At 33.6% G+C, this 25,957-nt stretch overlaps 1 protein-coding gene across 2 annotated transcripts in view; it reads left to right on the plus strand.

Moving 5' to 3' along the window:
- Positions 1 to 25,957, plus strand: part of EDIL3 (EGF like repeats and discoidin domains 3) — a 393,058-nt gene that overhangs the window by 127,719 nt on the left and 239,382 nt on the right. Inside the window, exon 3 of one of the 2 annotated variants that reach the window (XM_072792939.1) lies at positions 15,705 to 15,734. The exons of the other annotated variant lie outside the window; for it this stretch is intronic. Coding sequence (XP_072649040.1) covers positions 15,705 to 15,734 — 30 coding nt within the window. The remainder of the gene's footprint in view (positions 1 to 15,704; positions 15,735 to 25,957) is intronic. 2 annotated transcript variants of the gene reach the window in all.

Here is a 25,957-nt window from a genome sequence, read left to right on the forward strand (position 1 = left end):
CTGAGATGGAGCACAGCATTAGGCTCCATGCTCAGCAGAGAGTCTACTTAAGGTTCTCTCTCTCTCCCTCTTCCCCACATACACTCTCTCAAAATAAATAATATTAAATAAATAAATAAATAAATAAATAAATAAATAAATAAATAAAATAATTCTACTTTTTTTGTTAATTATAATGATAGAATTTATTACCTTGGAATTTCAAGCCCTAATAATCATATAGTAACTTAAAAAAAAGCCCCACAAAATAGAGAACATCAAAGAATCATAGTAAATGTCAAGTTACAGAACTCCTCTCTAGCCCAGAAGAATGATAAGAACCAATTTGTGGTAAAGTTTTTATTTATAAGAAAAGAAGTGTAAACTGTTAAAAGAAATACTGATATATACCATTTTAACCATCGTCTTTTTTCTTTCTAGGAGTATACCCTTTCTGCAGCTTGGGGTTAAATACTTTGGTGAATGAAGTGATAGTGTGCATCACTGTGCTTTTCTGCTTAACAAATCGTTACAAATTTAGTGGGTTTAAACAACCATTTATCTCTCAATTGAGAGTAAAGGTGTTTTGATTGTCTGGTACTGGGTAGTGGAACATGGTAAGGGAACATGAAAACTTGTCTCTACTAGATCAGGCTTCCTTATGTGGTGGTGGAAAGGAAAGAGCAGTTAGAAAGATCAGGCCAAAATTATAAGCACTTTTCCATTCCCAGTTTATGTCATTTTAGCTAACAACAGTTTTGGTAGAAGGACTGACCACGTCACATTGAAAAGGTTAAGATGCAAGAAGGGAAAAAAGAATTTGTGGGTGGTTTTACAGTCTACCATAAAATGTTAGTTGCTTTTCTTTTACTTTTTAATTTTTTAAAGTTAACAGTTTTTATTGGCAATGCAAAACATTAATGAACATGTAAATATGTTTGTAGATATGTATTTTTGTGTTACTATCTATGAAGGTAGATCTGTTTTTTTATAAGGGAGGAAAAAGTGAAAGCTCTCTTAAAAAGGGAAAAACTTGATCATTTTCTGTTCATTTTAGGAAATATATTGAAAAATTAGAAAAGTAAAAATGGAAAATGACATTAAGTTGTTCTTTTATTCAGATTCCAAATGGAATGGCATGAAGTCAGTTCTGACACTGCCAAAATGTAAATTTCCACACATTTATGAAACTGAAAATTGCTGTTTTAAAGTAATAGGTTAAGTGGCAAATTTATCATTAACTTCTCGAAAAATTTTCCCTTCCAGGTTGAGTACTTTCATGAAAAAGAGGTTTATAGGGGACTCATAGATGACATAAAACAGTTAAAAAATGCCCAACAATCCTAAGACTTTTCCTATAGTTATATGGTTTTCTCTTCTTTATTAATTTTCAACATGAATCTCTTTTCTTGATTCTAACAGTTATTTATATTGTTTCTTTTTAATCCAGTTAATTACATATTTGATTAATGGTTTAAAATTAACATTAGAAATAACATTATTTAAAAAAATTTTTTTAGAAGATTTTCTTATTTAAGAAAGAGAAAGAGAGTGCCTATGAGTATGGAGAGGGGTGGAGGGAAAGAACCTTAAGCAGATTACCCGCTGAACGCAAAGCCCAACTCAGGTTGATCTCAAGACCCTAAGATCCTGAGAGGAAATCAAGGGTCAGACACTTAACCAACTGAACCACCCATGTGCCCCAAAAAGTAACATTGCTTTTGAGCAATCATGACAAGGTTTTAATATTTTATCATGTCAGGGAAATTGACATGTTGCTGGAAAATGAGCAATTGTTCTTCTTTTGACTACAAGAGAAAGAAAACAATGAAAAAAGGAATTATCTTTAGATTGAGTTGCTGAATGCCATCATCAGGAAGAAAAGTGAATAGCATGTACATTGGTTTTGTCCTGGATATAGCCAGCTAGAAAGATTAGTCAGGAAGGTAGTAAATAACGGCTCTAAAGAAAGTAGAGTAAGATAACTGGATAAATAAATTCTAAGAAGGTTAGATAAAGGTAGGAAGTGAGAAAATGATTAATAGTACTCTGTGGAAACTGAAAGCCTATTGGCTGAATCATAGAGCATTTGCTCTTATCTTTCCTCTAACCGTTAGTTGAAAATAGAATGAAGAGAAAGAGATGAATAACACATTACAAATTCATTGCAAAGAAATGTCTTGATAGATTGAAACTTATTTTTTACGACTATTAGAAATCCTGTAGTATATTTAATGTTCATAAGTTAGATAAAGTAATTAATCACCAGATCTTTATTGGGACCTACAGTGTGCTAAAATCAGGCTATTTGTTACGGTTACTACAATGAAATGGAAGGCATGAAATCTTTACTCAAGGAGCTTCAAGTGGCTGTCATTGTGCGAAGGTTTATTTGGCCACAGTGCCTGAAGCCATAGGAAAATTGGACGACACCTCAAGGTAACTTTGTACTCTAAGACAGTTTGTCTAAATCAGAGTATTTATGTGGAGGCAGATTCTGTAATCCATGTTATTTAAAGTACAGTGACAACACATAATTTTTAAATGAGTCATATAATGAGTGAGAATTTGGGCAGATTCCTCTTTGGAATATATTAAATTTTTCCCTTTGAAAGTATAAAACTCACCAAACTATGATTTAAAATGCACAACAATCAGTATTTATTGTTCTCTTTATTTTATTTTAAATAAGGCTTGGAAAATAAAGTAAGGAGGATACAATTTTGGTTCGTCAGCAAAAGATGGAGCCAGTCTTAGGGTGTTTTCTTTGGTGCTAACCCTTGGAAAATTGAAGCAGACTCCTCACAGAGAAGTCGATGTGGGACTTGATCCCTGGACTCCCGGGATCATGCCCTGAGCCCTGAGCCAAAGACAGATGCTCAACTGCTGAGCTACCCAGGCATCCCAATAGCAAATTTCAAATAAGAATTAGCCCCTTCTTTTTTTGACATGTTGCAAAATCTCCACAAGACTTTTATCTGGCAAGATTTTAATTGAGAAATCAGAACCCAAGTGCTTCATCCAGATCATGGAGAGGGATTGAGTAGAGAACTCATTGCTGTTACTTATTGACATAGTAGCTACCAAACATTTTCAACAGGGCAAATACTGTTTGTGTCCGTTCAACTCTCTTTCAATCAGTGGCTTTGACTCCCCCAGGCAATGGATATACCAGGGTACATCCTAGAACATGTTCTGACCTTTGAGTAATTATTAGTATCACTAATTATTAAGTGATAGAGGCTGAGCTCTGTTGTTCTTCAGAATGGTGTCGTGACCCCACAGTTCTGTAGTAAGGCTCACCTCACAACCAGGCATGCTGGCTATCAAACGTAATGAACATTAAAGGAGGTGGGCAGATAGTCTTTTTATGTGGTTTACCAATCACCATAATGCCAAGGACATTTTTTTCCTCACCCTCTCTCTTTAATAATGTCTTGTATTTTTAGAGTACTCTATTCATTAAAATGCTAATATACATATTATTCTTGTAATAACCTTGAAATAAACAGTTGAGCTAATACCAATCTCAATGTTAAATAGAAAAGTGATTCTGTGATAAATGTAATGACTAGACCAAGGTCATAGATTTCTGCTCAAAGGCAGGCAGACAGGTGTTAAATCTGAGGTTTCATCCCATGCATTCTCCATGGTCCAGTGTCTGTGTTCAAATTAAACTGTGCCTGTTACATATATGGGGATGAGTATTTTGAAACAATAAATGAACCTGGAGATATAATAGTAATTATAATAATACCTTTAATTACAGTGTTTGTCACATGCTGAGCATGCTTTCTTAGAACTGTGGTAACACATTCTTTAAGAGATTGTGTCATTGTATTTTGGTTAAGAACTCAGCCAGACTGAATTCAATCCTGGTTCTTCTTTTTACTATCTCTGCTACTTTGGGCAAGTTGCTTAACCTGTTAATGCCTTAGTAGCCTTATCAGGGTAGTAATAGTACCAACTTGGAAGAGGCTTTGTTCAAATTAAACGAATTAAACTTGTAAGACTCTTAAGAAAAGTGTCTACCTTATAATAAGAGCTATGTAGAAGTTATAAAATCTTATAGACAATTCAGAGGCTACATGCAAAAATCAGACTTCTAAGTTCCTGAATATTCCTCTATCATTTTAGTCATTAATAACATTATCAAGATGTCCAATAAATCCTGATCTATTATTTTTATGTCAGGATTTTTTCTGCTTGTGCTTGAATATGCAAACTGGGGGCAATTTAGCTGTCAGCTTTTAATTTTTCAAAAATTTCTTTCCTTCAATGTATAATTTGATAAATCACCTTACTTAGTATGGGAAAAAGAGAACCCTATGTTTTATTATTTGAAAATTATGAGTAATGTAAGTAATGCTTGCATAATTAGGAATTGGCCTTTTAGGAGTATAGCTTTCCTTATGCTTACAGCAAATAACTTATGAATTGATTTTTCTTTATAAGGGTGCAAAATGGGAATCTGTAAAGGTATAATAAATACCAAGTTGAAATTTATGATACCATATCAATACTAGGTTTTTAGATGTGATAGATCAACAATAAGCTCTTTGTGGCTTTGCATAAAGACAGAATCACAGAGTAGAAAAGACCACTAGGATGTTCCATTTAACCAATTATTATTGAGCATCTTTTAAAAGCTATTCCTAACCCCCAGAGGCTAATCTCCCCCTTTGTCTGTGGCCCAAAAATTAAAAAAAAAACCTGCCCTTGAGATACTTCTATTTGAAAAAGAATTATAAAACACCTACATCAGTAGCCATTACACAATGCAGTAAATATTCATCATAAGAAGAGAATAAAGTGCAATAGGTAGCAACAGGAGGATAGGTCACTTTGAGTCCAGGGATCAGATTTCACAGCTAAAATAGCTTTTAAAATTGGCTGGAATGGAAGTGTAGTTCACCAGCAAAGTTATTAGAGGGGAACATTTTAAGCAAAATGCTTGATGACAAATGCAAAGATGAGAAACTTGGGAAACTTCTGGAAGAATTAGCCTTAGTTGTTGCCCAGACTATTTGGTATTCTTAGGAATGACTGGGAGCCAGACCAGCGAGGTGACTGGGACCTATATCTCATAGGACCTCCAGTCATCCTCTTAGACTATTCTCATAACATTGTTTTCAGTGTTATTAACAAAGTTATCCCAGGATCATGATTCTATGATCTCTTTTAATAATACATTATTGAAATATACAAACATTATCTTAAAAAAACACAAACACTTCACTGAATGTATTTGGGGTAATTTTTAAGTACTACCTCATGCTTTTCTTTTGAGGATTCAATTCTACTATTTTTCTCTTTTACATTTTTATCCTGCCTCCAAGGTCTTTTATTAATTTCATTAATTGCTGTGATTGTTTTCAGTAAGACTTGGTCTAATAGTTGATTTGGGAAAGGCTGAATGTGGCTTTTTTACTGAAATTAGTGCTAGTTTCTAACATAGGATTTCTAACCAGAAATTAATTTCAGTATAAAGGTCTAACAGTAGTTTCTAGGATACTCTTCTGTGACTATAAATGTGAGTTGACATGTGGAAAATCCCACGAGAAGCCATCAAATATTTATATTCACCTGGATGCTGGATGGTTATCTCATCCAAACACTTAAGGAAACTGTTACAGTAAAGACAAGTGTTTGGTTTTCTTGTCTGTGGATTTAGCAACTGTGTATGAGATAAACATAAACCAGTTTCTTTGCTAGAGAGAAAGTAAAAGATTAAAAGAATAATTTTAAGGCTTTGCTTAGTGCAGAATTTTGTAATTTTTTCCTATTGCTAAAATACTTTTTTTAACATTGCTAGAAAGCCAGTCATAGTCTCCATGCTTGACCTCATCCCAAGCATGATCTCCTTTGTCACATGTCTACCTCCCTCCCCCTTTTATCCTGCCCAATCTTGCTCTCAGGCAAGAACAAGATAAGATTGTGGTCCCTAGCTCTGGGAATTAGTATAAGGTACAGCTGAAAGAAGGAGAGAAAGGAAATGAATTCCTTACTTTTTTAGTAGCTAATACAGTGTTGAATTATTAATTGTTATATAGCAGCCTAAAGAAGGCAGGTAATAAGGGCATTGTATTTTGTCCTAGTCAGATCTGCTCTGGAGATCTAATTCATGTTACTATATTTCAAAAGACCTTGACAAATTTGAATTTATCAGGAGGAGGTTAAAAAAAATGATGACCAGGGTGTATTCCATGATATATGAAATTAAATGGAGATGTTTACCTCAGTTAAGAAGAAAATTATGAGGTGTATGATACCCATCTTCAGATATTTGAATGACTGTTCTGTCAAAAAAAGAGTCATATTGTTCCATTGTTTTCCAGAGGCTAGCCCTGGGAAAGCAATGTGACACGTTTCTTTTTGAAATTATAAGTTCCCTGCCACTAGAAGTTTTGAAGGCATATTTAGATTTTTTTCAGTTGGCAAATTGGACTAAGTGACCTTTGAGTCTGGTTTGGATTTAAAATTTTGTTTTTCAAAGTTGCTTACCTCCTCTTTTCTGAACAGATTATTTCCTTGACTCTTTTGTGTTGTTTTTGACAGTTTGGAAGAGTAGAAGTTAATAGTATGCTTTCACAACTTGAAAATAACCTCAAAGACAAGAAGAATGGGGCTTGGGACCTCCCTGAATAGCTCTGTACCATTATTCGATTTCATTGTCTTAAAGTTTGACCTGTCTACTTTTTTTTTTTTTATCAGTTGAGTTCTTTAAAGACATTTCAATTAAGGAAAAATTTGGCCTAGGGAGACCAGTTTTGCAGATAGGGAGATCACATTGTCAGTGTCATTTGATTAACGCCTGAATGGGGATACACTGACTATTTTCCTTTAAAGAAGATCCTAATGATTCCAAAAAGAAAGCACTTATCCAATCCTTTTTAGCAGTCATTAACTGACTGATGAATAAGTCAGTGGCACATTAGATAAGTTGGGTTCTGTATAGGCAAGTGGAAGCTGTGCTTTATCTCTTAAAGTTAGTGTCCTTGGGATGAGTTCAAACTATGTGAAAAAAAATAAGTCCTCTCGACCAAAGAGAAACATAGATCCACCAGCCATGTCACAGCTCTATTCAAATTAGACCTGCCCACTATTTTTTCCCCTTCATCTTTTGAGTTTCAAGAGATATTTTAATTAAGCCAAGTACGTGGAACTATATTTTGGGAACTCATCATTTCAAAACCATCATAAAATTTCTGAATTCCTCTTTGTAATATAAGCAGCAAAAAAGGAATGATGTTTTGTTAAAAGGCAAATCTCAAAGGTAGTAAAATATCATCTTTGAAATAACTGTAACATTAAATATTTGCTTGTGCACACATACATTATATGCCAAGACTTTGTAATAAAGCAATTTTATGTTTTCAAATGGCCACCATTTATTTTTCTTAAAATACTGAAGTTTTCTATTACTTAATATAAGAATGTTATACTCAGTGTTCAACCCTAAGGCTGCATCTGCCCAGCTACAGAGCTCAGTCATTTCTTTTGTCTCTATGTCTTTTACTATTTGGACATGGGATGCTGAAGTTTCTACTTGGTCACCAATAATGGTACCTCTATAGTGGGAGTAACTTTCACAGGAAGAAGGCACAAATATCATATTGTCCAATATATTTAACAAGCATATCACTGTATATATAGGCTGATGGCATAAAAGAGGATCATTTAAAAGCCTTATTTATAAAAAGTAAATATTTTATATTGTACATAGTATTATGAGCTTATTTATTTAATGAAATTTGGTCATATATTTTTGTTTCATGTTTCTGTCACTATTCAAATGGAGTCTGATTATTCATTGCAATATTATTTGTAAGAGAGGAACCCTTGATTCCATCCAAATATCATTCAACAGTTAAATAAGTTATGGTATGTCCATAAAACAGAACATTATTAAATATTCCCCTATTCACTGAGTATATTGACAGAAAAATATGTGCAAGTAGTGAAAAAGCAAGTTATAGAGCAGCATGTGTTGTATAATCCTTTTTGTTTATATTATAAATAAAAATGTAATTACTGGTTTATACACTATATGCATAATACAATTCATATGCCTATAAATTTTTAATTCAGTTTATGGTGAGTTATTTAGTAATTTAGATAATTTAATAAATATATTTCTAATTCCTAATGCAAACCTTAACCCATTTTGACAATGTTTGGTTTTTTGGTTTTTGGTGGGGTTTTTTTGGTCAACCCCATAATCAGAATATCTTTTCTGACATTAACATTTTATGTGCAATGATTCTGTGGTTTCCTTAAGTGGATGCTGTCACTTATGGTTTTGTGTCAATATTGCTGGTCTCACCATTACCTTTTAGTTTTTTCTTCTTTTGTTTTTAACAGATTTGCTTTTTAGATTAGTGCATCTGTCCAGAATTATGGAAATGACTTGAGGTTGAAGTGAGCAGTTTCCCACATAGAAACAAAGTAGAAATCCATGGAACAATGACCCTATGGTAGCAGTTTCCTTCTGTCAGTGCTGTGAAACAAAATAATATGTGTGCTTTAACCATTTCAGTGTTACATATGATGTGCATGTAACCTCTGGTGCATGGTTTCCCTGGTCACATAATAGCATTCTCTTTGCAGAATTATTTCTTCTCTCCTATATTAAATTTTCAAAAAGATTATGAATTAATTATATTTAAAATCAATATAATCTGAGCAGTCATATACATATCAACTGTTGATCTGCTTGATCCTTCTCAAGTTTCTTCTTTCCATCTGTCCACAAATTTTCTTAGGACACCTTAGGTTTAATTACCAATCCTTACTTTACATGGCTCATAACCATGTAAAAACCAGGCATTAAATTCACTTACCAGCCTTCATTTTCTCATCTCTAATATTGGATAGCTTTCCAGAAATGTTCAGTATCAATTATGTACACTTATATATATGGTACTATATGCTAACAGTTCACATAACTGTTGCTTTGAATGAAGGATAGTAGATAAGGACCAGCTTGGGAACAAGACTGGAAAATACCTCTATTTTGTTTCAAACTGGCTTTGGGTTATAGTTTAGAAATCAGTGGGGGATTGAAGGGGACAACTACACAAATCTGGAGACTAAAATACTAATGTATTGAATGAGGATGGTGAGATTTGAATTAAACCTACAAGGGTGGGATGAATTTGGAAAGGGAATGAGAACACATAGAAAAAAGGATATTTGAGGACAATTGAACAGATACATGAAATATTGAATTATAAGGCCTTTGTAGTGTCAAATCAGCTAGTTTAAAGATCTTTAGTGCTTCATTTAAGTAAGAAAATGTATCCTAATTATGTCCCCAATGTCTCTTTAATACTAACTGGGAGATGAGTCATGTTACTTCCCAACTTCCCAATATTCTGGTTTAGTTTTATAAATTATGTATTTTTTTAACTCAGTGGCAAAACAATGGAACTAAAGCTTCCATTCATTTTTTAAAATTATTTTTCCCATTTGTACCTATTTCCAAAATGAGAAAATTGCAAATGCACTGCTAATTGCTGTTAACATGATTCACTGTTTAACTGGATTGTGAAACCCATGTGAGCTATATCACTACTAAACATAGAAAGTGTTTTTTGTGGTTCTATTTTAATGAATCTATTTATCTAATAAGCATTAGTTTGATGCTTTTTTGAGTTAGTTTAAAATCACGGATTTATTTTTTCGTGAGATGATCAAATGGTCATTAGAGCAACTATTGTCTTTTTAACCATTATTCCTTTTCTCTCCTGCCTCAAGAAAGTAAATCTGATTTATTTTTTATTTATTTATTTTTGTAAATCTGATTTATATGACTATATAGCTATATGTTAGTATATGTATAATTATATATAGATCTATATAACTAAAACATAGATGAAGACATAAGGTTTTCTCTTTGGTAAGTCTAGTAATGTAGCTTAATGAAACATGAATTTTATTGAGCAACACAGAGGATTGTATTAAATATTTATTCATATTTTTCTTTCTTTTGACAAATGTTTACTGAGCCCTACAACATTGTAGACATTATTCTAAAATTACAGTTATAATGGTGAGCAAAAAGTCACAGCCCTGACCTTATAGTACTCCTAATCCGATGGAGTACAAATATGTACTTATACAACTATATGTATTCATAGTTACATGTATTATATATTACTAACTGTACTCAAATAGATGGCATTCTCCAAATTTGGAACAGGAATCAAAACGCATGTGAAAAACTGATAGAATAGAGAAGATTTTGTAATTCTCTAAATACTTTCAATGCAAATACATTGCATTGTGTCCCAAATATTCTGCAGTTCTAAGAGTATAGAACTGACCAAACCATTTGCTATCTGAAGTCTTTGACCAGGAGAGAATATCCCTCTTTCTATTTTCACAAGGAAGAAATTGGTAATGGCAACTTTTAAGTCCTAAAGCATGTCCTCTTTGGGCCATTGGCCAAAAAACAAATGAACAAACAAATAATAAAACAAAAACCATATAAACCAAAACCTATCTCTAAATGCATCTCTGAATACTTATAGAAGCAACTCTACAACCTGTTTAAATGACTGAGTTCACAAATTTGAATGATAGTTTACTTTGCTTTGCTTTAGTAATCACACAGACTTACACATACACTAGCATACACATTCATATTTTTAACATTTAATATCTGGGCAAACATGAATAATCATACATAAATATCATTGTTATTTTTTCATTACTGCAGTTGAATCAAAACTTCTGAAATATTATCAGAGTTTAAGAATATATATTTCTTGTTTCTTTTTTATGGAAATAATGAATTACAGAGATAATTTCAAAGCTGCAGAGCTTATTTTGTTTATAACTAACTAGATTTATAATATAGCAAACAAAATGATCCATAAGTCAATATGAATTGAGTAACATCCCTATGTAAAATAGATTATAATATGCTAAGAGATGTATTTTACATCTTTCATAATGAACTATTCCTATTTGATGGTGAGCCACACTGGGTATACAATTGGATCGTTTTTGAGTTTTTTGTGTTTTTAAAGATTTTGTTTATTTATTTGAGAGAGAGTGAGGGCAAGAGAAATCAGAGAGGGAGAGGGAGAAGCAGACATGCTGCTGAATAGGGAGCCCAACGTGGGTCTCAATCCCAGGACCCTAGGATCATGACCTGAGCTGAAGGTAGACACGTAACTGACTGAACCACCGAGGTGTCCCTAGAATTATTTTTGAATGGATAGACTTTCTAGGTTATAAAAGTTTATTTAAAATACCCAAAGATAAGACAAAGACAGGAGACAAGAATTGTTGATACCATATTGAACTAAAGCCTGTCCAGTGAAGAAGTATGTGTGACTTAATATCATATGTGTATCAGAGTAATATACAGCCCTTTGGGTTTGGGTATTGTTCTTGACACTTGATCCTGTGGAACAAAAGAGAAAGGGAGGGAAGTGGGGAGAAAAGAAGGAAGGGAAGTCCGCAAGTTTCCTCCTCCTGCCACCTACTAACCCAGTTCACGAACATGTACACTGCTAGACCATCCTGAATAAACAGTGACCAGTTTCAAAATCAGGGCAGGTTTATTGTATCAAAATGTGGTCATGAGCTCTGTGGAAAAATTATGTGCTGAAAGCCCAGCTGCCCTCGGAATGCAATGCCCACAATGTTTTAGTTGTGGTGGAATGTCATCCAGGCACACACAAACTTGATTGCACACATCGCTGTCCCCAAATGGGTCATATGCTTACCTAGATGAATAATGGAGGCCAGGAAAATGGAAACGATTTATTTGGTTCTGAGATATAAACTTCCCTTCTAAATCCAAAGGAGAAGTCATTTTCCCCCAAGTTTTGAGGTAGATACGCAAATAAACCTCAAGATTCAATACAAGATAAAGAGCTTTGAGAGCTGGTGAAGCAACCACAGTACACACACAGGCTTCCTATAAGCCTGATAATTTACTACTGCAGTCCCGACAGCTGCTCCTTGGCTGTTTCCTACTGCAACAAGTCTTGATAAGTATAGCCATCATTCTCAACATTTCGACTTAGTAACAGTCACGTGTTGCACTTTTTTAAAAATTCAGAATTCTGAACTACCACACACACTCAAATTTAGTAGATCTGGGGCATTTTAATGAACATCCAGGGTAATTCTGTTATGAGCAATAAGAGGACCACACAGCTAAGTTCTCTATATCAGATATATACATTGACTATCTGTTTATCTATTGTCACCATTGTTTCAGTACATCCTTCCACATTGTGACCAGGTTGAGCAATACAGAGTTATTTGTTCAGTTTTGTTTTGGTTGGTGCATGTGTTTCATGGTAGGGGGGTGGGGTTTGTAAAGATTTTATTTTCGAGAGAGAAAGCACATAAGTGAGGGTGGGGGGCGTGGAGCAGAGGGAGAGGAAGAGGGAGACAAAATCTCAAGCTGACTCTGTGCTGAGCGTGGAGCCTGATGTGGGGCTCCATCTCTTGACCCTGAGATCATGGCCTGAGCTGAAGTCAAGATTCAGACCCTTAACTAACTGAGCCACCCAGGGGCCCCAGAACATGTATTTTTAATTTCCAGGATTAAAGGAACTTGCCTGTGACAAAGACTTATTTTTTGATTTGCCGATTTCATGAATTCTGAGAAACAAATAGGAAAAGTGAAAAATCATTTGGGTAGCATGGTAATCATTTCACTTAAATATCACTAAATAGGCCACTAATGTCTACTTTGAGGCTTATTTGTACCTTTGGGGCTCTAGCTGCCCGTTAATAGTTCATGATGCTCTGTTTGGTAATGTAGCTAGCAACCTACAAGGCCATCTTCGCCAGAGATAACTGCAACAGTAAATTAATAGTAATACTAACCCTTATGTACGTGCCTTTGCTACAAAGATTTTTTTAGGTATTACAGGCTTAAGTGTAGGTTTGTGCACTGCTTACCCCACAGGCTTTGGTTTTAAGACATTCTAATTGCAGGCAGCCCCAGTGGCCCAGCGTTTTAGCGCCACCTTCGGCCCAGGGCGTGATCCTGGAGACCCAGGATCGAGTCCTGCGTCGGGCTCCCTGCATGGAGGCTGCTTCTCCCTCTGCCTGTGTCTCTGCCTCTCTTTTTCTCTGTGCCTGTCATGAATAAATAAAATCTTAAAAAAAAAAAAAAAAGACATTCTAATTGCTAAGACCTCTATAAATTTGGAATTGTCTTTGCTTCTGTGCTGGCTAGTTCTTTGCTAACATTTCTTGCCTATCCATATACAATGGAGGGATAAAAATCTTAGCATTTCTAATCTTACTTCCTTAGGCATCTCATGTTTAGGATATTTTAACTGTGTACTCCAAATTCCACCTGCCTGTGTCTATCTGTAGACTGTAAGGGACCTAAAGAAGCTTTCTGGTCCCTACATCCAGGGTTTTTTTCTCCCTGATGCTTGTCCAAGGAACACTGTTAGAGATCTAGCCAGTCCTCATTCTATGGCCCTTTCCCCTTTTTCTCTTTCTCTTATAGTGTATACTGAATCAACACTTTGGGAGACAGTAGGCATAGTAGAAAGAGTTTGGTTTGAAAGTCACATTGACATGAGCTCAAATTCAAATTGACCTTAGACAAATTGCTCAGTCTCTCTGATCCTCTGTATCTATCAAATATGAGTAATTTTCATCTCATTATAGCTTTACAAATTGAGTTCACACACATAAAGTGGTTGGGGCTTTTTTTCACACTTTCAATCTCCGGACTTTTGCTAACAATGACCATCTAAGTGAGTACTTCAAGGCTTTATGGTATTTTCCTAAAAGGGAATTCCTGGAAGCTACTGACAGTTTTCCTCTTCAAACATGTTATGATATATTTTGGACATAATAAAGCAGTAAATGGCTTTTTAAATATTTATGTTCTCCACACCATGCATGCCAACTGTGTTTGCTTTCTCCATTCCTTTATGTGCCAAAGAGACAAGCCAAACAATGTGAGAGGGAAATACTGTCAGGACACAAAGTAAGTTTGTCAAAGTTGTGCTCTGTGCACATGTAACCTTAATGGGAAAAATCAGAGACTGCCCCCTGGTTACACAGTGATACCTTGGTTAACAAATCACCTGGGAACAAAGCTCTTTTACAAGCAATTCAGCTGAGTAAATTTTTATTTTAAAACTTCGTGAACCGGGGATCCCTGGGTGGCGCAGCGGTTTGGCACCTGCCTTTGGCCCAGGGCGCGATCCTGGAGACACGGTATCGAATCCCACGTTGGGCTCCCGGTGCATGGAGCCTGCTTCTCCCTCTGCCTATGTCTCTGCCTCTCTCTCTCTCTCTCTGTGACTATCATAAATAAATAAAATTTAAAAAAAAAACTTCATGAATCAGATGAAATAGTACTGGCTGGTGTCATATAACTCAATGGTAATATTTGGGGTAAACTCTACTTGTGCACAGAGCAGAAATACCTCCTCACAGAGGATGTCCTGGTGTAATGGTGAAAAGTGGATTCTAGGCAAAATTGTGAAGCAACTTCAGATAAACTCTTCACTCATTACCACTGTGCTCAATCCTCCATATACACAGAGCAGATTATTACCCTTGGAGTCTGACCCTTAAAAACTCTTCCCTTTTAAAGCAGGAATCAGATGGGTTCCCACTTTGAGTTATAATTCATGTTACCTTATATTGATATTATTTAGTCATGTCTTGGGGTGCCTGGATGGGTCAGTCAGTTTAGCATCCAACTCTTGATTTCAGCTCAGGTCATGATCTTGGGGTTGTAAGATCGAGCCCCAAGTTAGTCTCTGCACTGGGTGTGGAATCTGCTTAAGATTTTCTCTCCCTCTGCACCCTCTCCCCAATTTTTTTTAAATACCTCTCTAAAAACAGAAATCAGAATGATTCACACTTTGAATTATAGTTAATGTGACTTTATATTGGTATCAGCTAGTAATGCCTCAATCCTAACTACAAGTTAGTACCCTTGAGAGAGATTCTGACTAATTGGTTTGGGAGGGGGGCAGAGTTTGGCATTCTAATATAAATTCATGATTATGAACCACTGCTTTAGCATAAAGTTATATTTTCATATTGTGTCCTCTCCTTTTAGAATATCTGTTATCATTTGTGGGTTGCAGACCATGTGTGTCAGAACCACATGGGGTCAGCCTTCAATAGGTAGGTTCCTGTGGCCTCACCACAGAATCACCACTTCTGAATCTTAAAATGTGTGGTACATGCAAGTTGACTGTGCTTGTGTGTAACCCCGGTCTGATTTATAAATTCTACTTCATGAAACAACATTTTTACTATCTACAATCTCTTTTGATTTCTCTTTGCTAATAGAAAATTCCCACAAAGCGGTGATGGTGGGGTATTCATATGTTATATACCATTTATATTTTTAAACAGTATAATTCATAATAATTTACACTCAAACTAAATAAACTTAATCTTGTTTGCAAAAAAGAAGAGAAAATCAGATCCAGACAATGGAATGGTCTTTTCTAATAAATATGTATTTTAGAGTATAAAAATTTATAAATGTTAATTAAATGTAAATACCCATTAATTTGTCATTATCTAATCATCTAATGACAGATTGCTAAAGTATTCACAAAATTGCAAGTCAGGAGCTTATAGTCATTGTTTGAAAACGCAAAATATATTTATATTCAATTTCTCTTTCTCTCTCTCTTTCCCACCCCATCCACCCGTACCCTCTCCTTGTCCCCATTTCACCTCTTTTCCTCTTACCATAGCATCAGACGAAGAAGAGCCAACTCCAGCAGGTAAAGTTCTTATGTTGCTAAGATTATATCTATTTAATTTAATGCGCTCAATAATGGACCCTTCGTACTTTGAAGTGTATTTTTCAGGTTTCAATCAGAAAACTGGCAGTTTTATTTACTTTTTTATTTCTTGGACCCATTATGCTGTCCCAGATTAAATGCTTTTGGTTACAAGTTTTAAATAAAAAGAGAAAAGAATTGAAACTGAACCCTGCAGAGGAAAACATAATATTAAATATCACAACATTAAATAATAAGGAAATGAGAAAATTAAAACATTAAGAAAAATTCCAAAAATAATGAAATAAGGAGGAAAAACAAAAATGATAATATGCAGAAAAATACTAAAATGAGCAAGATGAAAAAAGGAAAATGATAAAATGATCTTCTATGATAGAATATTGCGTTGTCAAATACATAACTGACACTGAACATACTATTCATTTAAGTTTAAGGATAAAAATCATACTCTTGTCTCAAACACTCACTTTATTTAAAACTAATTTTTACCATTATAACTTAGTGATACTGAAACCTGGCTGGCATCATAACTCTACTTCTCATCCAGCTAACCAGCATTCACTAAGCACAGGCTCAGGTTTGAACTAAATACTATGAAGAATGCTAGTGGTAGAGAAAGCACTGTATTTTCAACAAGGTTCTACTAGGGTAATGGGATGGATCAAAGAGAAATGCCAGGAGCCTAAAGACCAGACACATTTATAAGGATAAAGTAGGCAGCACAGCTGTTGTGATTAGCAATAAATAAAAGGCCCAAGCAGACCAGCGACATCAGGAAAAAGGAGTCAAGTCCTGAGATTTAAGGGGTTCAGAGGCTGGGCTGAAAAGAAAAAGGAGACCTCAGCACTAGATTCCTTCTTAGACAAGTAATTGAGGAAAGACGTTAGATCTGAGAGACAAAAACAGGAAATGGTGACTGAAACCAGTGGACAAAAGGCAGCCTGATTTTATAGGAAGGAGGGGGAAATCTAGCCCAGTTACTGGAACTTAGATACGGAGTAGTCTTATTTCAATTCATAGACCTAACTTATTTCAACTGGTGAGAGACTTCCTGATTTCAACCTTCCTCCAAAAGTGGGGATTTTTACCTGTAAGAGTAAATTCAAAAGATAAAAAATTCAATGGAAAAAAATTCAATGAAAAAAAAAAAAAGAAATATCTTTCATAAACCCCAAGGATGCCTTATTAATGATGCTTATTTTAATTCCTTTGGTAATGGAATCACAGAATAAGATAAACTCTCAATTATTTCATTTTCATAATCTCATTAATTTGTAGTCTGATTTGGATGATAAAAGCTCCCTATCATTATCTCCATGTCTAGTCAGTATTGTATAGCCTATTTTTAGGAGCAACCTAATCGCATGACTCTATAGCAAACTCATCTGGTGATATGACTCCTTTGTTAATATGATTCCTCGGCCTAATTCCTGACTTCTTTTTCCCCTTATTTGAGGCAATAGTGTTCACAGGGTTGCCCAAAGATTCTGTATTTCTCAACCTTATTTGACTTTTCTCTTTGTATCAGCCCTCATGAGCAAGATGCTCTTCTAGACCAGGCTCATTCCTTTTCCATCTTATACCTCACACCTTGCTTCGTTGCCTGCCGAACAATTTTGGTGTCATTGCAAAAATACTATTGTTTTTTCACAGTGAGGATTAATTTCAACCTAGTATAAATAATATTTAAGTATAATATAACTATTTCTTGGTGTGATTTTATTATTTTAAAGTTGTTTTAATCATTTATCTGCCTACTAAGAAAATCTTTCGGTAAATGCAACTAAATACTTTTACTCTAAATATTTATTTTATTCTAGAGTGATCTGAGCATCATAAAGTTAAATTATGGTTTAAAAGTATTTTTGTATTTGGACGCGACCAGTTGTTTTTGTTGTGATTTTAGCATAGATTTTTAGAATAGAACAAATGTATTCTTTTTCATCAATAATTTATTTAATATTTCTTGAACAAATGTATTCTTAAGAAATACTTTAATTTCATGTACAGATTTACATTGAGATAATTTGTCGTTTAGGAAAGGAGGCACTCCTTCTATATAAAAACTGCCAGTAGGAGCTAAATATTTTCTCTCTAATTTCTTAAAGTATATAATAAAAAGTATTATTGTGTAGTTGTATTAAAACTTTTGACAAAATATTTAATATGAGATTTGTGAAAATTTGGTTCAATAAGGAATATGAATAGTTGTGGAAAGTGGACTGAATATTTTAGTACTGTTTGGTAAGTTTTGCCACCAGTTTTTTCAACATTTTTCTTAAATGAATATTTATTATCTTTTTATGTGTCCTTTCCAGTAATATTTATCAAAATGTATGTTTCATTTAAAACTATTATGCAGAATATATTTATTTCATATATGGTTAATAATTCTCTGTTTCTACTTTTATCTTCTTCCATTAACAGAATTTATCTCGAATAATTTTTTCTAAGCTCAGACTCATGTATGGTCCTTTATTATTTCTTTTTTTCTGGGATTTCACCATCCTGTTTAAATCATTAATGAAATGCAATCTTTTGTTTGTCCCCCCAATTTTACCTGAATAAAATATTTATATGTTCCTAGATGATATCTTTATCAGACTCATGTTATACTTTCTTCAGATTCACAGCATAATTGGGCAGTAACTCCTTCAAATACATACTTTAATTTCTTTAAATTAAATAATTTTAATGTTTCCATTAGGAGATCTGCTACTCCTCAAAATTCAATAGAAGAATTAATAAAATAAATGGGGATGTCATAGGCTCCTGATTATTAGTTACTAATGTATGAATTACAAATTAAGAATGATTCTTTGTTTTAAGCAAATCTACACATGATTTATCAGTGCAGGTCCCTAATAGATACTACTACTGAATGATACTATTTATTAAATGTTTGCAATGTATGGGTATCATATAACAAGTACCCCACAGGTACACAGAATTAGATCAATCATAATTCCACAATGTGACAAATTCTCATTGTTCAAAACCATTTCTGAAAAGAATAATTCTAGGTTTCTATCTTGAATAACATATAGTATGAAAAAAATCAGAAAGACAGTATAACTCCGAAAAAATTAATGAAATATTAGATAGTGTTTTACTCATGTTATAATGCTACAAAGTGATATAGGCTTTTTGCTTTATAATAGAGCCTATTTGATTAAGCTTTTATTCAGAATTATTATGACTGCTATTATTAAAATAGATAACACCCCTCCAGTCTGTTTCCATATTACAATGTTTACAATATTTCTAAGTTTATTCTGTCTTTATTCAAATATGCCTAATTTCTCTTATTTGAGCTTCTTAATTGCCATGCAGAAAAGCAAGTGCTTACTGCTTCTTTTGTGTTATTTTGTGGAGAAGGAAGCATAATATGTCACATCTGCATCTCTCCTCGCGGGGATATATCCTGTTCTTGAATATAGAGCATCTGCTTGTTAATCATTCAGTTCTGAAGCTTCTGATAGGTTGCATTAGCCTAGAGTAACATGTTTTTGTAGCATCTGCATTACTAGGGCAGTTTCATCTAACACCTGTTTCTGTAACTACCGAGACCTCCTCTTTATTTATCTTAGTTGAATCTTATTCTCAGATATTTAAACATTTTATTTCATCCGGTATAAAAACACATCCATGACCTATTCATGAAATTTCCTCAATTAGGTTATATCGCAATAATTACAAACTAATGAAATTCACATTTTGAGTGGCCATACAAATGCTGTACTTTCAAATGGATCACCTTTACAGGTGATATGTATAATCCAATTATGTTGCTGTTGCTCAAATAGTTTTTGGAAGCTCTCTTTTGAAATCTCTTTCAGAATCTACTTATGACTTTGTAACATAAATTATTCCTTTATAGTTTCAGAACTGTGCTCCTATATTCATCAGACTTTGGCATAATAAATATGCCTTCGAAAACAAAGATTTGTAATTAGTGTGTGTATGGTGTGTGTGTGTGTGTGTGTGTGTGTGTGTGTATCTGGGCATATGAAATACAGATAAGTTTCTAACTTTGAAACAAAATCAGTTTACAACTTTTGAAAGGTGATAAATAATATTTAGATTAAATTTCATAAAATAACACTCTTTAATAAAGTTAAGTCCATGGCTCCTTCCCACTCAGTTGCACAAATCCAATTTTCATTTATCTTTTATTTAAATTTCATAATAGGGACAGGTTTCATAAACTGATTATACCGATACTTTTGTCTGTGTTCTTTAAAAAATTAAGACATTTGCATTAGAAAATTGACTTCTACAAATGAGCTAATCTATATAATTTAATTTATTAATCATAAGGTATATTAAATCAAGCTTATTCTCATATAAATTTCCTCATTCCTCTTAATTTATTTTGTCTTATTAGCTATTATTTTACCTCTCTAGAAATACCATTTAGTGATCAAATTGATTAAATCATTATAGCAACAGGGCCAGAAATGAAAAATGTTATTAAATGGGATCAAAAAATCACTATAAATTGGCCTGTGGAGATCTTATACTCTACTTTAGGACAGTGGCTAACATTAAAACCACTTACTGTTTTGTTCCTAGCATCATAAAAACAAAGCTTGATTTTTTTTTTCTTCACTTGCCTAAGGAGAGATTTTTAAAATTGTTTTGTCACTTTTTCTTAATATCAAAGAAGGGAACTGGATTTGGGCTTAAATAAAAGTAGCTGTTAATACTGAGCTAACAAATAATGACTAAAAATTATGATTAGTTAAATGCAACTTTCAGGTGAATGTAAAGACAGAATCTTTTTAGCAATCAGCTATGTTAAAACACTGAACTATGAAAGCCCTACTGTTCTTTACATGTTTATAAAGTTAAAATTTCATAATTTACTTAAATGCAAAACTGTATTTGAGGACTATCAATATCTGATCCCACTTGGTAGTGATGATAGACATTACCATCTGGATACAATAGTTTATGATAAATTTAATGTAACCTCTGTGATGCCCATGATAGATGCAGACAATTATCATTATTTTTACTGGTTCCTTCCAAATCCTTTAATATGTTTAATCTTTCAAAAGATCAGTTTGACCATTGAGGAAGTACACATAAGAACACTAATCATCTACACATGTAACAAAACATTGACTAGCATTAGTAAGGATTTATAGCAATAGTTTTACATTTATCAATATATATTTATGACTTTATAGATAAACCATATATATGATTATAGGGATAAGCCATCTATGTGTGTATATATATATGTATATATGTGTGTGTATATATATATTTGTATATATATGCTTAAAATAAATGTTACATATCTGTGCAGCTAAACACGGTACACACAGTGATTAGATATTTTTCTCTAACTTTTAAAATATTCAATTTTGGCCCTACAAAAGCTTCCCTTCTGTTTATAGTGAATTTTGTGATTTTCTTAACTATGCTATAGATTTCTTTTAGATTGCTTTCCTGTTTTTTTTTTATGAAATTTAATTCTGCATGGCTGACTTTGCTCAATAATTCTACAACTCATGCATTTTGAAAAGGAATAATATCTTACCATATTATTCTCTAATGAACAAGAGTTGCTTTAGCATTCTGATCTTAGCACTTTATTTCCTTGGGGTCTGAAATAAAGCTTCATATCCTTGTTTTTGTTCGCCCTACATTTGTTACAAATTTTCTCCTTTTCTATATAGATAGATTTTCTCTCTAGTGCCTGGAGCAACTTTACTAATTATTTTATCAAGTATATTCTTGTTCATAAAGATATAAATGTTAAAAAGCTTAAATGTTAAAAATTTATATGTAAAAACCAGAAGTTTATTGCTATGATCTCTAAAAACCAGAAGTCATTTATTTGCAGATTCTCAATAAAATAAGGAAGAAATCATTGCTTTTAAAGATTTAGCTTTGTCCAGTTTACTGAGGCATTAGTGAAAAGACCAAATATAGCTGACTTTTTTTTTATAAAACAGAACTTTTTTTTATTGATAGATGTGATACTGATATTGAGCTGTAAGAAAAAAAAAGTTTTTATTTAAAATCTGTTTTATGTAGATAGCATTTTCTCATGTTTTTACTAAGATAAATTTCACTGTAGTATAGGATCATGTTACCAGTAGGGAATTTGGAAGATTACCTACTCCATATCTTTTCTGTCATCTTTCCCCAAAAAGTATAAATGTAAATTTGAAGTAAGTTAAAATTTTGCCAAGAAATATGTGAAATAACAAAAATCCCTCCTATAACTTGAAGATATAATTTCTTCAGTAGTATATGTTAACATCTAGCAATGCATACATTCTTAAGTTATTATGTCACATGCTTTAATTAATTAATTAATTAATTTATTCCATTTTATAAAAAGAGAGAGCAGGAGGGTAGTGGGAAGGAACAGAGACACAGAGAGAATCCTAAGCAGGCTTCATGCCCAGCGCAGAGCCTGACATGGAGCTTAATCTCATGACCCAGAGATCATGACCTGAACAGAAATCAAGAGTTGGACCTCAACTGACTGAGCTACCCACATGCCTCTTTGTGACGTGCTTTTAGTTTTAAAAGAAAAGTCAGTTTAATGTTGCTTGAATACTAGGGGATTTTATTGGTTTGCAGAATTGATCATGAGTAGCTCAGTGTTCTCGCTAAAAATCTGTGTTTTGTTTTTCTTTCCCCATCTTTTTGTTCTGTCTTCTGTGGTATAAAATTTATTTTCATTTTCAAACCGGTTTCCCTTGTAGTGGTGATATGTATGCCAAAAGCTACTGCAGCTATGTGCACCTTTATCTACGTCCAGAGGGAACAAAGAAAGCAGCAGTCCTGAGAACCACTCTAATTGGACAGGCTTAGATCCATTCTTTCCACCATCCCTAAAACAACCAGCTCTTCACACCATTCCCCTAGAGCATGAAGTTGATTTCTGCTTTCTCTCAGGATCAGAGGCTAAGGGTCATATACATGAGTAAGAATCAGGGTACTCTTTTGGAAGAGAAGGGGAGATACATACTAGGTCAATGATGAGTAAAGCCGATAAGAAATAACCATTATAACACCTCTTTGTCATTTTTTACTTTCTTAGTCCTTCTTTTACACTTTGGTATGTTTTTCATATTAATTTATAAAAATTCTTAGGAGACTCTGGAAATCTGATTGTTGAGAAATAACCTCAATACACATATCTGTAATATTGATGTCTGTATTAATATTTGCAGCATTTTAGATTTTTTTTTCTTGTTTATGTGAGACACAGAGAGAGAGGCAGAGACATAGGCAGAGGAAAAGCCTGATACAGGACTCAATCCCGGCACCCTGGGATCATGCCCTGAACTAAAAGGCAGACGCTCAACCACTGAGACACCCAGGGATCCTGAAACATTTTTTATCATGACTGTTTAAAATCTCAGTTTCAGTATATACTTTATTTTTCTTTCATGTGCTTAAAAACATTTTTGAGCTTGCCAAATCTATGCATATGTATTATATGTATTGAACTGATCTTTCTTTTTTGTTTTAATGACTTGTTTCTACAGAAACTAAGCTTACTCAGCTCTAGTTCTTATGCTGACTTTAATCTTCCTCTCCCACATTCCAAAAAATGACAGTCATGGTAAATTCCATTGTCCAGAAAATTCCTAAGAGTATTAGATACTGTCATTACTTAGCTTAACCCAGGCTGATATTACCTTATTATAGATAAATATTTTTTATCATGAACTTATAGCCAAAACAATAATTTTGTTTGGAATATTAGAAAATGGCCATTCAAATTTAGTAGTCTTTCTAAGCTTGGAGAAAAAAAAAATGTGGCTTAATCTTTGCATGCATATTGCTGCAGCTTTAAAAATTCAACTTTTTGAAACTCACCTTCATCATGATATTGAAAAATAACTCCAGAGGTGTAAATAAAATTTTGATTTAATGTCTGTAGAAATTTCATACTATTGCAATTAATAATATTTGGATTTCATGCTGTTAACTTTTAGAATGCTGGGAGAAAAAACAAAGATGAAAACCAAGTTAATGTTAAACTCAAATACTGGGATCCCTGGGTGGCGCAGCAGTTTGGCGCCTGCCTTTGGCCCAGGGCGTGATCCTGGAGACCCGGGATCGAATCCCACATCAGGCTCCCGGTGCATGGAGCCTGCTTCTCCCTCTGCCTGTTTCTCTGCGCCTCTCTCTCTCTCTGTGACTATCATAAATTAAAAAAAACAAAAAAACAAAAAAAAAAAACTCAAATACTGAAAAACCATCAGATTTTTAAAAAATGGTCATAAAGGTATACAAATGGAAACGGAAAGTGTATCAGTCAGGATTCCCCAGAGAAGCAGAACCACTGAAGGGCGTCTGGGTGGCTCAGATAGTCAAGCATCTGACTCTTGATTCTGGCTCAGATCATGATCCTAGGGTCCTGAGATCAAGCCCCACATCAGAGCTGCTTAAGATTCTCTCTCTCCCTCTCCCTCTGCCCCAACACTCCCCACTCCTGCTCACTCTCTCTCTCCCTCCCTCTCTAAAAATAAATGAATACATAAAAACACAAACCATATATGTGTGTATATATATAAATACATAAAATATAAACTCTAAAGAGATTTATATTAAGGAATTGACTCATATGATTGTAGGATCTGGCAAGTCCCAAATCTTTAGGGCAAGCCAGGCCAGTTGGAAACTCAGGTAGGATTTTTATGTTACAGTCTTGAGACAAAGTTCTTTTTTCTCAGGGGAACCTCAGGTTTTGCTCTCAAGGTCTTTAACTGATTGGATGAAGTCCACCCATATTATGGAGGCTAATCTGCTTTTTTAAAGTCAATTGATTGTAGACAGCTACAGATTATCTCCACAGCAACATCTAGACTAGTATTGACCACTGGACACCAGAGTCTAGCCACATTGACACATAAAGTATAATCATCATAGAGAGCAAATAGAAATTATGTAAATGTAAAATATTTTAATTCTCAACAAATCTATTTCAGAGAAACAAATAAGCATAATTTCTAATGTTTAATAACATGCATGTTGCTCCATTATCTGTACACATGTAGACTTTGAGCTTCTTTAATTTTTAATCCTACCTACATTGGTTAGATTAATCTGTGAGGCCATCTCCAGTTGTCTGGCCTGGCCCATTTTTTTGCTGTCTCTAGTTTCATTTCAAAGTTTAATATAAATAGAGAAATGAAAAGTATTAATTTAATATTCCAGGGATTTGTGGGTTCAAAGGAGACATTAAACTTTCTGATTCATGATGGACAAGATAAAACTCCTTGGACCTGCCATCCTGAACCTATACTTATAGTGCTTTTATCTTCAGATAAATAGCCATCTTCTTCCTGTATTTTCCTTTTATAGCTTTCATTCTCATAATCTGTAAAATGGGATAATAATAATGCTCACTTTAGAGGTTTGCTATAGGGATCAAACGTGATGATACATTAAAGTATTTACCACGTGGTCCCAATTCTGTAATAAGTATAGGGAATCTAAATGTTATTTTTGCTTTCCTTATCCTCAGTGTTATTTGCCTTATTATTATTATTATTATTTTGATTATGATTGTCAGGCAATATGTGGAGTATTTATTATATGTACAATATTTTATTTAATTTTCATAATAAAGCAATACAGCTTAAAGATAAAAAATATATATCTATATCTATCGCTCTCATCTATCTGTCTATATTCCTACTTAAAGAAGAGAACACTGAATTTTAAAGCATGAAGAAATATGCTCAAAGTTATATAATTAACAAGTAACAGATTCAAGATTCAGATTCAACTTTCCCTAGTAAAACTTGTGCTTATTCTACTTCAGCAAACTTTGCTTTTTTATTCACTTATAAATACTTTTAAATAACATATATTTCTTTCAGTTTTAAAAGCAATACAAAATTACTCAATTTTATGCATATATTCTAAAATTGAACCTAATAGTGTGCAAAATTTTACCTATCCTTTTAAATAATGATCTGATTACTATAGTAATTTATGGACCTTGTAGGTATTTTTTAAAAGAATAAAATAGGAGATGAAGATCCACCTGACTGCCTCCATCTACATTAAATATTTGCATTAAAAAAATTGCCTCAATTTAGCAGCTCTTAGAGTCTATTACATCTCAGTGGCTCAGGATAGAAACTGGATATAATTTGTACCCTTCTCCATTACCCCCTGTGTATACAGTTTCTAAGACTGCCACCCTGTGCTTC

This window comes from Canis lupus, chromosome 2, assembly GCF_048164855.1.
Source record: "Canis lupus baileyi chromosome 2, mCanLup2.hap1, whole genome shotgun sequence".
NCBI lineage: Eukaryota > Metazoa > Chordata > Mammalia > Carnivora > Canidae > Canis > Canis lupus.